The sequence below is a fragment of the Oncorhynchus gorbuscha genome, linkage group LG18 (assembly GCF_021184085.1).
Source record: "Oncorhynchus gorbuscha isolate QuinsamMale2020 ecotype Even-year linkage group LG18, OgorEven_v1.0, whole genome shotgun sequence".
In the NCBI taxonomy this organism is placed as follows: domain Eukaryota; kingdom Metazoa; phylum Chordata; class Actinopteri; order Salmoniformes; family Salmonidae; genus Oncorhynchus; species Oncorhynchus gorbuscha.
In genome coordinates this window covers 11475125-11488060 of record NC_060190.1, presented here as the reverse complement: position 1 = coordinate 11488060, position 12936 = coordinate 11475125, and the positions used below count along the sequence as shown (strand labels likewise).

Sequence of the window (12936 nt, the reverse complement as noted above, 5' to 3'; positions counted from 1 at the left end):
CATGACTGAAAACACCAGACACATCCTGGGTGTTAGGCCCAGTCATTATTCATCACCATGATAATCATTCACTTCTGATCAAACAGGCGTCGGTCTATAGACATGTTCTAGTGTTGACTAGCATGATTAGTATGACATGGTAGATTTAGGTTGGGGGTTCACAGAATAGAGATGACTGGCTATCGTGTCATCATGATGTTCCTGCAGCTGTTGCTGTTGCTAATTGCCCCAGACAGCATATCTGACCTGGGCATGCTGGTGGAGAAGGAGAAGAACCATCAACATTCTTCGCAGTTAATACACTTTTGTTTTCACTTTTCCTATTAGCTTTGGTTATTTCTATCCAAGAAAGTTTGGGGTGAAGTTTGTCTTAATTACGAGACCCTCTTCCGAAGCACCATCTGTCGTTTGACCCCTAGATCTGTGATGTCATAAAGAGCAGTTTTCAGAAGGAGAAGGTAATTTGAAGGAGACTTTGGACCTGTCCATCTAATGAATCAGAGACAGCTTCATCTACATGATTTAAAATAACAGGTTTGCAGACAGGCCACTTAAACATGAATCACCGTGACTTGCAATGCTGACTCACCCTGGCGTTCACTTTCCCACAGTCACAGTTAGGAAGTTAGGAGTTAAGATTCTCGCGGCCAACTTTTTATCTGCAGACTCCTAGCTTCCCTCCGCCCCTTCCACTCTGTAGTCCAACATTCCTTCATTTCTACCCTAGTGAGCTGGGAAATTCCAGTGAGAGCTGTTTCTTGAACGTTTGCCGGGAAAGAACATGGGATTTGGGAAAACCCTCTGCCGGCAGTTTATAAAAAGGACAATGGATCCCAATAGTTCACTTTTCACTTTCACTTCAAGTGGATCTTACTGCCTCTTGACTCCTCACCTCACCCCATCTCTCGCTACTTATATTCACGATGGCCTTCACACCAAAAGCCTGCAGTCTTTTCCTAGTGGTTTTGCTGGAAGTTTGTATACAGCTCAACGGAGGTAAGATTTCAAAGTCATTTCTAGCCATGTCAGCTACAATATATGGAATGTACAGTACAGTGTGCATGCTTTTACTAGTTACCTGACTGACTAGGGATTTTGCAGTGACTAGGCTACTATATAGTGGCTGTCGTATAGCATAAAATGAGTGTAGAATACTATAGAAATTGCAGTTATGTACAGTTTCTTCTTAGAACAAGCATTGTGCATAAAATGCATTCATGTGAATTCTTATCCAAAATCCAATTTGAAGACATATTTGTCATAAAACAACGTTTCCATTCAAAAGTTTGACCATGTTAATTGATGTTTATAACTCTCATTACAGCTCAACACGTTCCAGGTGCCAGATGCAAATGCCCAGGAACCATTATGCACACTCAGGAAATCATTGATGACTTTGAAATCATTGAAAAGACCCACTACTGCGACACTACTGAAATCATGTAAGTAACTGCATTAATTTAAGCAGAAAGTGGTTTCTCTCTCTGTTTTTTGTTTGTTTCTTTCTGACATTTACTTCTGACATGACAATCACCTCCATCAGCCTTGTATCAGTTGTGTGACACAAGCATTAATTGTGTGTATGTGCGGTTTGTTTTTTTCAGTGTTACCCTGGCGGAAGATGGAGCCAGACGGTGCCTGAACCCCGCTGGAAGGAAGGCCATGTTTTTCGTCAACTGCTGGAACAGGTAAGATAGATCAAATCATCAGACTCCTCACCACCATACTAAATCCTTGGCAGAACTATACTGCAGTTATGACAATGTAATAACTTATAGATCAACATTTATCACAATCTAATGACATATAAATCTAATGGTAAAAAAAGAAGCTAAGTTACTGTAATTATAAACTTTACACCATTAAGTAGCAGACATGAGGCTAATGCATGTAAAAGCAAAAGACCTTAGCACATACTTTAGAAACATCCTATAGCACTTGTCTTAATATAATCCATGTAACATTAGTCCTTTCTGAGAATAACACTCTTTCCCTCCTTCCAAATAGAATAAACAAGGACAACAAGCAAAAGAAGAGGTGTCTTAAGAGAAAAGCAGAGTGAACGTAACGGAGGAGGGGAGAAGGGGCATGGAAAACCCAACGGCTGGATTTTCCCAGAAGTCATGTGACCAAACACACACAAGAAGAATGTTGAGAGCTGACACTGCACTTTATAGAAAAAGAGAGAGCGGGAGAGAGAGGGGGATTTTCTATTTCCTTCGTGATTTTGTGGTACAGCACTGTATACAAGTATACAACACTAATTGTGAGAGATTTAAAGATATCATAAGTTAAAACTCTTTATTTATTTTTCTATTTGTTATTTAAACATGTGTATATTAATGAACAGATAAATATGATTTTGATACAACTGAAATAAAAATGTTTTTGATACAACTTAAAGATTCAACGTTCTCTTAATCATAACATTCCATTTGTTATGAATGCTTATACCAAGTCCTATAATGCAATATGGGGTAACAATCATTATTACTGTCACAATTAATGCATAGGGCCCAATTCTCATGGTCTATAGAGAGAGCCATGGGAACAGCTCTTTTAACATTTTGGTTACAGAGTATGATACACTCTGGAGAGAGAGAGACGGTCCCATGTATGGCAACACTGCAATAAGACCCGTGATCATGACTTAAACACAGCTGGTCTCAACAGCTGCAGAGGTTGGCTGAGAAACGAAGGCTGGACTTCCAGGTCAGGAGATAAATGTACTGATGCCATAGCGACCTGGGGTGAACCTCGACACACGTGGTGTTTCTAAACTACTGGAATAAATGAACTGAACACTCTAGGGTTAGACATAGTACAGTCACTTGTAATAATCCTACATAATCTGGATTTATTGACGCAAAAGAAATGTGAAATAAACGTCAAAATAAATGTTCATTATCATAAAATGTCGATTTCCAGCTATTACAATACTGTCAATGTGCACCATCTACTGGAGGACCTTAGTACCTAAACCCAGATAATCATTGACTTCTGTAATTACAGCGTTACTGCACAAACATAAAGCAACTTAATATACAGGTATAAAATCAACTTAATATAAACGGATAAGATCAACTGAATGTAAAGGTATAAGATCAACTGAATGTAAAGGTATAAGATCAACTTAATATAAACGTATAAGATCAACTTAATGTAAAGGTATAAGATCAACTTAATATAAACGTATAAGATCAACTTAATATAAAGGTATGAGATCAACTTAATATAAATGTATAAGATCAACTGAATGTAAAGGTATAAGATCAACTTAATATAAACGTATAAGATCAACTGAATGTAAAGGTATAAGATCAACTTAATATAAACGTATAAGATCAACAAAATGTAAAGGTATAAGATCAACTTAATGTAAAGGTATAAGATTAACTGAATGTAAAGGTATAAGATCAACTGAATGTAAAGGTATAAGATCAACTGAATGTAAAGGTATAAGATCAACAAAATGTAAACGTATAAGATCAACAAAATATAAATGTATAAGATCAACTTAATATAAAGGTATGAGATCAACTTAATATAAATGTATAAGATCAACTGAATGTAAAGGTATAAGATCAACTGAATGTAAAGGTATAAGATCAACAAAATGTAAACGTATAAGATCAACAAAATATAAATGTATAAGATCAACTTAATATAAAGGTATGAGATCAACTTAATATAAATGTATAAGATCAACTGAATGTAAAGGTATAAGATCAACTGAATGTAAAGGTATAAGATCAACTTAATATAAACGTATAAGATCAACTTAATGTAAAGGTATAAGTGTTAAGCAGGTGAGTGAGGACCCAAAAGCGATTTAACAGAAACAGAGTCTTTTAATGTCCAAACAGGGAAAACATAAATCCTCAATCTTTACAGGAGATGTCCAAACAGGGAAAACATAAATCCTCTATCTTTACAGGAGAGTCCCCCTTCTAGTAGTAGAGGAGAATTGCAGGGCTAGCGGCAACAGACTGCAGGTCCCTTTGGGTAGGCGCGGGCCGTAGAGGACAGAGACACCTGCTCACACGCAGCATCTGAAGAAGAGGCAGATAACGACAGGACGGAACAAGGGCAAAAGCAAACAAGAATCCGACAAGGACAGAAGCAGAAACAGAGAGAGAAATAGAGACTTAATCAGAGGGCAAAAGAGGGGACAGGTGTGAGAGAGTAAACGAGGTCATTAGGAGAATGAGGAACAGCTGGGAGCAGGAACGGAACAATAGAGAGAGAGAGAGAAAGAGAGAGAGAAAGAAACCTAATACGACCAGCAGGGGGAAACGAAGAGAAGAGAAAGCACAGGGACAAGACATAACATGACAGTACCCCCCCACTCACCGAGCGCCTCCTGGCGCACTCGAGGAGGAAACCTGGCGGCAACGGAGGAAATCATCGATCAGCGAACGGTCCAGCACGTCCCGAGATGGAACCCAACTCCTTTCCTCAGGACCGTACCGGGAAACGATGAAGAGGGAATCATTGTGCTATTATTATATTTAAAATGAGACACGGGTAGAGAACTGTAAGAGTTTGAGCTATCAGGACCAAACAGGCCAGGAGAGTGACAACTTGGGACAGACTGAGACACAGCAAGGCTAAGACCAGGACCAGGAGAGATGTGGTGGCTGGGGACAGACTGAGACACAGCAAGGCCAGGAGCAGGAGAGAAGCAGTGGCTGGAGACAGACTGAGACACAGCAAGGCCAGGAGTAGGGGCAGGAGAGAGGCGGTGGCTGGGGACAGACTGAGACACAGCAAGGCCAGGAGCAGGAGAGAAGCAGTCGCTGGGGACAGACTGAGACACAGCAAGGCCAGGAGCAGGGGCAGGAAGAGAGTTACCGGACTTAGTCTGTGCGCAGTCCGAACAAGCAGCCACGAAACGACGCATGTCACGCTCCTGAGTGGGTCACCAAAAACGCTGGCGAATAGAAGCAAGCGTACCCCAAATGCCGGGGTGGCCGGCTAACTTGGCAGAGTGAGCCCACTGAAGAACGACCAGACGAGTAGGAACGGGAACGAAAAGAATGTTCCTAGGACAAGCGCGCGGAGACGGAGTGTGAGTGAGTGCTTGCTTTACCTGCCTCTCAATTCCCCAGACAGTCAACCCGACAACACGCCCCTCAGGGAGAATCCCCTCAGGGTCGGTGGAGGCTACTGAAGAACTGAAGAGACGGGATAAAGCAACAGGCTTGGTGTTCTTTGAGCCTGGACGATAAGAAATAACGAACTCGAAACGAGCGAAAAACAGCGCCCAACGAGCCTGACGCGCATTGAGTCGTTTGGCAGAATGGATGTACTCAAGGTTCTTATGGTCAGTCCAAACGACAAAAGGAACGGTCGCCCCCTCCAACCACTGTCGCCATTCACCTAGGGCTAAGCGGATGGCGAGCAGTTCGCGGTTTCCCACATCATAGTGACGTTCCGACGGCGACAGGCGATGAGAAAAATACGGGCAAGGGTAGACCTTATCGTCAGAATGGGAGCGCTGGGACAGAATGGCTCCCACGCCCACCTCTGACGCGTCAACCTCGACAATGAACTGTCTAGAGACGTCAGGTGTAACAAGGATAGGAGCGGATGTAAAACGCTTCTTGAGGAGATCAATACTACAATCATACGACCGGTGAGGAGGAAGGGAAGTGGCCCTGCACCGACTGAAGACCGTGCGCAGATCATGATATTCCTCCGGCACCCCTGTCAAATCACCAGGCTCCTCCTGTGAAGAGGGGGCAGAAGAAACAGGAGGGATAGCAGACATTAAACATTTCACATGACAAGAGATGTTCCAGGAGAGGATAGAATTACTAGACCAATTAATAGAAGGATTATGACTCACTAGCCAGGGATGACCCAAAACAACAGGTGTAAAAGGTGAACGAAAAATCAAAAAAGAAATGGTTTCGCTATGATTACCAGAGACAGTGAGGGTTAAAGGTAGCGTTTCACACTGAATCCTGGGGAGAGGACTACCATCCAAGGCGAACATGGCCGTGGACTCCCCTAACTGCCTGAGAGGAATGTCATGTTCCTGAGCCCAGGCTTCGTCCATAAAACAGCCCTCCGCCCCAGAGTCAATCAAGGCACTGCAGGAAGCTGCCGAACTGGTCCAGCGTAGATGGACCGACAAGGTAGTACAGGATCTTGACGGAGAGACCTGAGTAGTAGCGCTCACCAGTAGCCCTCCGCTTACTGATGAGCTCTGGCCTTTTACTGGACATGAAATGACAAAATGACCAGCGGAACCGCAATAGAGACAGAGGCGGTTGGTGATTCTCCGTTCCCTCTTCTTAGTCGAGATGCGAATACCCCCCAGCTGCATGGGCTCAACACCTGAGCCAGTGGAGGAAGATGGTAGTGATGCGGAGAGGGGGGAAACAGATAACGCGAGCTCTCTTCCACAAGCTCAGTGACGAAGATCTACCCGTCGTTCTATGCGAATAGCGAGTTCAATCAAAGAATCCACGCTGGAAGGAACCTCCCGGGGGAGAGAATCTAATCCTTTACCTCCGCGTGGAGACCCTCCAGAAAACGAGCGAGCAACGCCGGCTCGTTCCAATCACTGGAGGCAGCAAGAGTGCGAAACTCTATAGAGTAATCCGTTATGGATCGATTACCTTGACATAGGGAAGACAGGGCCCTGGAAGCTTCTTTCCCAAAAACTGAACGATCAAAAACCCGTATCATCTCCTCCTTAAAGTTCTGATACTGGTTAGTACACTCAGCCCTTGCCTCCCAGATTGCCGTGCCCCACTCACGAGCCCGTCCAGTAAGGAGAGATATGATGTAGGCGATACGAGCTGTACCCCTGGAGTACGTGTTGGGCTGGAGAGAGAACACAATATCACACTGGGTGAGGAACGAGCGGTATTCAGTGGGCTGCCCAGAGTAACACGGTGGGTTATTAATTCTGGGCTCCGGAGTCTCGGAAGCCCTGGAAGTAGCTGGTGGATCGAGGCGGAGATTGTGAATCTGTTTTCAGAGGTCGGAGACTTGGGCGGCCAGGGTCTCAACGGCATGTCGAGCAGCAGACAATTCCTGCTCGTGTCTGCCTAGCATCGCTCCCTGGATCTCGACGGCTGAGTAGAGAGGATCCGAAGTCGCTGGGTCCATTCTTGGTCGGATTCTTCTGTTAAGCAGGTGAGTGAGGACCCAAAAGCGATTTAACAGAAACAGAGTCTTTTAATGTCCAAACAGGGAAAACATAAATCCTCAATCTTTACAGGAGATGTCCAAACAGGGAAAACATAAATCCTCTATCTTTACAGGAGAGTCCCCCTTCTAGTAGTAGAGGAGAATTGCAGGGCTAGCGGCAACAGACTGCAGGTCCCTTCGGGTAGGCGCGGGCCGTAGAGGACAGAGACACCTGCTCACACGCAGCATCTGAAGAAGAGGCAGATAACGACAGGACGGAACAAGGGCAAAAGCAAACAAGAATCCGACAAGGACAGAAGCAGAAACAGAGAGAGAAATAGAGACTTAATCAGAGGGCAAAAGAGGGGACAGGTGTGAGAGAGTAAACGAGGTCGTTAGGAGAATGAGGAACAGCTGGGAGCAGGAATGGAATGATAGAGAGAGAGAGAGAAAGAGAGAGAGAAAGAAACCTAATACGACCAGCAGGGGGAAACGAAGAGAAGAGAAAGCACAGGGACAAGACATAACATGACAATAAGATCAACTGAATGTAAAGGTATAAGATCATCTGAATGTAAAGGTATAAGATCAACTGAATATAAACGTATAAGATCAACTGAATGTAAAGGTATGAGATCAACTTAATATAAATGTATAAGATCAACTGAATGTAAAGGTATAAGATCAACTTAATATAAACGTATAAGATCAACTGAATGTAAAGGTATAAGATCAACTTAATAAACTTAATGTAAAGTGTTACCTAATAGTCAACTACACAGGTATAAGAGGAACTTAATGTCAAGTGTTACAAAGTAGTCAATGATAATACTAGAAAATTATTTAGATGCCAATATTTACCTTCTAAATAAATCAAGATAATGTAGCTCTATCAATAAATCAAGATAATGTAGCTTTATCAATAAATCAAGATAATGTCGCTTTCTAAATAAATCAAGATAACGTAGCTTTCTAAATGTGTCATTGAAAACAACAAAAGGCTCTAGGAGGTCTTGAATATAGAAATGTTTCTGAAACACTTACTGCTATACTGATTTGCTGCAGCGGCCTAGTTTCTTCCCTTTTAGAACCACCATGGATGCGTCCTAAATGGCACACTATTCACGATATGGTGCACTTCTTTTGACCAGGACTCTCGTCAAAGGTAGTGCCTTACAAAAAGGAATAGGGTGCCATTTGGGACACATCCATGTTTCTCCAGCGTGATGAGCTCCAAGGCAGCACGTCCTGCGTTTTGACCATTACTTTGCTGTGGAGATAAACTTTGCTGGAGGATATCAGAACTGGCCTTCACACTCGGGGGAAATCAAAGGGCTGGTGGTGGTCAGCGAGAGCCAAGGAGTGTGGGAGAGAATAGATCCTCCATAAACCTTCTTATTCCCAGACCAGAGTCCTGAGGCTGTGAGCGCGCACAGCACACACACACACACACACACACACACACACACACACACACACACACACACACACACACACACACACACACACACACACACACACACACACACACACACACACACACACACACACACACACACACACACACACACACACACACACACACACACACACACACACACACACACACACACACACACACACACACACACACACACACACACTATAATAAAACCTGCCGCATGAGATCATAAACCAAAAACAAAGCCTAGAAACATAGCAGATGAAAGGGTGCTTAGTCATATCTGCCTTTGGCATACCCTGCAGTATATACAGTATCTCCTGGAATTAAATCATCTGTTAAGACAGATATGGACAATATCTCAGTAAGGTTGTTGGGAGAAGACGAAGCTAATGTTACATTACTATGGCTGGATCCCAAATGGCACCCTATTTCCTATTTAGTGAGCTAATTTTGACCAGGTCTGGTCAAAGGTAAGCACTTTGTAGGGAATAGGATGCCATTTGGGATCTGACCTTTATGAACTGCTATCAGCATACTATTTGGAACACAAGATGGAAATGGATGTTTACTAAAATGATCATTGATAGATGATTGATCATCTCCACCTGAGGTTCAGTAGATATGGTTAGGTAAGTGGAAAACACTCTCCTTGATGTTAGAAAGACATCAAATCTAGTTGCATGCTGTTTCATTTGTTGCCTGATGTTCCTCACTCGAGCTGTCAGAACAGCAGAAGCTCCGAGTAAGAGAACCTTTCCTTAAGAAACTAGATCAACAAATACATCATCAATTTATCATCTGCATGTTGTCAACAAAGCAGTAGGATTTTCAATGGGTGGCGTTTCATGGTTCAGAAAAATTGCTACTAATAATTTGTCTGCACTTTTGCAGAAGCCTCCAACTGACGAGTGTGTTTCATTTTTGAACATTCTGCGGCAAAGGCACAAATCCTGAGAGAAATATTTCATTTCCATGATATATGTTGTTCCCGCCTGCTTTAAAGCTTATATATAGCTTTTAAAAAAGGACTGGGCTGTCTCCCACAGTGTAATACTCTCTCGTACAGGAGAACAGCGGCGGCTGTTAGAATAAAAGATGAGTGAGAGCTGCCACTGCCCGGCTTCTGTTGGAATCCAACAAACCCATACTGTTCGTCAGATGTAAAAAAATACATATATTTTTAAAAAGTAATAATAAAAAAAATAAATAAATGGCAACCTAATATTTTATTTATACATGTGGAGCATGCCCAATCGCTTGTTGATGTAGCTGTCAGACAAAGGGAAGAGGGTAAATTGCTCCTAACACGTTATCCCCATGCAATATTCATACGGCTACTGCTATAACATGGCTTTCATGCGCTCTCTTTGTTGCTCTACAGGCCGTGAAGAGAGTGGGCATCAATTATATGAAAATAGTCAAGAGAGAACGCTGTGAAGAACGGAACGACACACAAACAAATAAACAACTGTGCCAAACGACTCTAGAGAAGCCCTGCTTTGACTATGTTGGCTAGGGGTTCTCTTCAAAGAGTGCGTATGTGTGTCTGTCTGTCTGTGTCTGTCTGTCTGTGTCTGTCTGTCTGTGTGTGTGTGTGTGCGTGTGCGTCCGTGTCTGTGTCTGTGTGTGTGTTTTATGCATCTCCGTGTTTTATGTGTCGCTATGGGTATATGACTGAGGCTTTGGGGTTAGGAAGAAAGCCTCTCATGTCCCGTCTTGTCAATCACCCAGCCTCAATCCATAAATAAAGAATGACACACGCACCCAGCTACTCTCTCTCTCATTGTCTAGTGGGCCTGCCTGCCTGCCCAAGGCCCACCGCTCCTCAGATGCAGAGATGCAGACCACATGTCATTTTCAGTGCAGAGAGACAGGTTACCCTACAGGCAGGGAGAGAGAACACATCACAGAGTAACTTGCATAAACAGAACAGGAGACTCACCAGGAGCTAATGTAGAAGGCAGCACCCACCACAGGGAAACTCCATCGTAAATACATCAAGCTGTTGCCCCATCAATCCCAACACTGAACTCTATGTGAAATCTAGACGAATCGAGGTGAATGGCGTGAACATGGCATGACATGAAATGTCCCCTGATACTTTGCCTTTGTTAGGCTTGAATAGGAGATTTGAGGAAAATACGTCAAAAACAGGACTTTACTATAGCTGGTTTGGACAGAAATGTATTTGAATGATCGTTTTATTCATCGTGGTGATGGATCGTGGCAATGGGTCTTTGATTCAGATATTACACAAATGGGATTTCCTTCCACCTGATGTAGCTAACATTGACATCCCGAGTGAATGGTAGCGTTGCCATTTGCAGGAGAGAGTGGGAGACAAGCACAAGGGAAACAGAAATACAAAGCCTGTCTATGGGCTTGTTTCTGGACACTGGTTCAGGTCTTTGACTACTGAACATACATGTCTGTCAAGTGTTGAGATGTAGTGTCAGGAGCTTATAGACACACGGACACGGACACGGACACACACACACACACACTTTCTCTCTCACAAAGGATAAGGCTGGTTGCAAATCTGCATATGCTGCTCACTGACAAGATTACAGGAGGCTGAGAATGGAGTGTGATGTGATCCCACCACACGACACTGTAGTATATTCACACTTTGCTTGTATGCTAATCCTCCTCATATGGCCATAGAGCTGGGATTGCTCTGTGCCATTCAATTATCACAAAGTCACTGGAACTTTCGGTTGAGAGACACATCGCAAGGAATGAGCCAAACGTCATATTGAAATGTATTCCGCCCCATAGCCCCAATGGCAGTTGTAAATGTATTCAGCCCCATAGCCCCAATGGTAGTTGCAGTAGGTACATCCACATTTCCACGTGGCGCAGTAGTTAGAATCAATCAGGAAGTTTAATTCCCACGTCGCAACAAGGGAACAAGCAATCAGCTCGTGGGTCGAACCTAAACCAATACATTAAACCGAACACAGACGTTGCTTAGTTGTTTTGCTTGTTTCTTGGAAATAAAGTAGATGGTTGAGGTTACAAATCGAAACCTACAGGGGGCAGCATATACACTCTGCTCTACTCGTCCTCCTTATCAGCATTCTGGAACAATCTCCTGTACCCACTGACTCCTGTTGTGCCCACTGTTTAGGAGGATACAGGGCTTACAGCAGTATTGAATTCATTAACCTTTTCTCCACTCTGGTCCAAAATGGGAGCAGGACCGCAATTGTTGGAAATAACCCCCTCGGCACTTTAAACAGTTTATTGAAAGGGTCACGGATGGAAGAAGAGGGGCTGAAGAGGGGGCTCGCCCCTATTTGTTACTTATCTGAAAAGTGTCATCTTGCATCAGGTGGTTAGTTATTTAGCAACTCACCGCCTGATAATAGGCGTGACTACGTTGCCCATTACCGTCCCCTTTACCCGCGCTTGACGTGCTACTTTTGGACAAGAGACAAATTTGAACGAAAACTTGGTAATTGTGTCACTGGAGACCGTCTGATGGGGCGCTGGAGTTGAAAGGGTGTGTTCAGCTAGCGTCTGTGTCAGGTTAGTCAGTGTAGCGTGGCATCATAAGGAGTAAGAGGCTCAGAGTCTTTTGTGTCTCCTAGAAGCAAACTTCTTCAACACTTGGTTCATCTCAATCGGTTTGGGCGATTGCTGTTGGCCGGATCACTTTGAGCATGACTTCTAAACAACAGGATGTTGCTCATTCCTGATGCGGCATAAAGTCGTTGAAGAACATTCTATTTGTATAAGATCATTAGATTGTATATCATATTCTGCCATCACTGACAGCTTCATACTGTATGTTAAAAATCTCAGAGTATCATATAGAAGGTGGTTCCCCACTCGTTGCCTACTAAGGGAAAGACAGATGGAGCTAGAGATCACTTAATCCTAAAATTGAATATTCATAGAAAATCAAATATTATGTGAATTGTAAATGAAAGGTTTCCAAAAGTTAAAGCAGGGAGGCTTTAACTTTTTTTGGCTACCAATAACGAGCACTGATAACGCTGTGAAAGTTCAGATATTGACGTCTGATTTTGGCAGAACAGCAAGGCAGGAGGCTTATATTTTATACAATAACTGATCAACATTTTCAAGATAACGCTGAAATCTTCCAGTTCTACATGCCAAATGTGATGTGCAACAGCACAAGGCAGACCACTTAGATTGCCTGAGGGACATCTAAACACTTGTAAGAGCTCGGCGCTCTGATGAGCAAGGAAGAGCACAGTGGCACAACTATTACATTGCAGGAGCCAAAAAATCCAACCATGTTCAGTTTCAACGGTGAACTGTGGTAACCGAGTCAATATGACCCCAGGCATTTCAACCAGTGGTGGTTGGAGCCGTTT

The 12936-nt window shown here is 43.4% G+C and overlaps 1 protein-coding gene across 1 annotated transcript; it reads left to right on the top strand.

Moving 5' to 3' along the window:
• Positions 1 to 717: 717 nt before the first annotated feature.
• LOC124003924 (C-X-C motif chemokine 11-like) lies at positions 718 to 2397 on the top strand. The gene is made up of 4 exons (XM_046312571.1): positions 718 to 996; positions 1325 to 1442; positions 1605 to 1688; positions 2008 to 2397. The coding sequence occupies exons 1-4, from the start codon at positions 924 to 926 to the stop codon at positions 2060 to 2062; spliced, it is 330 nt and encodes a 109-aa protein (XP_046168527.1). The 5' UTR covers positions 718 to 923; the 3' UTR covers positions 2063 to 2397.
• The last annotated feature ends 10539 nt before the right edge of the window (positions 2398 to 12936 follow it).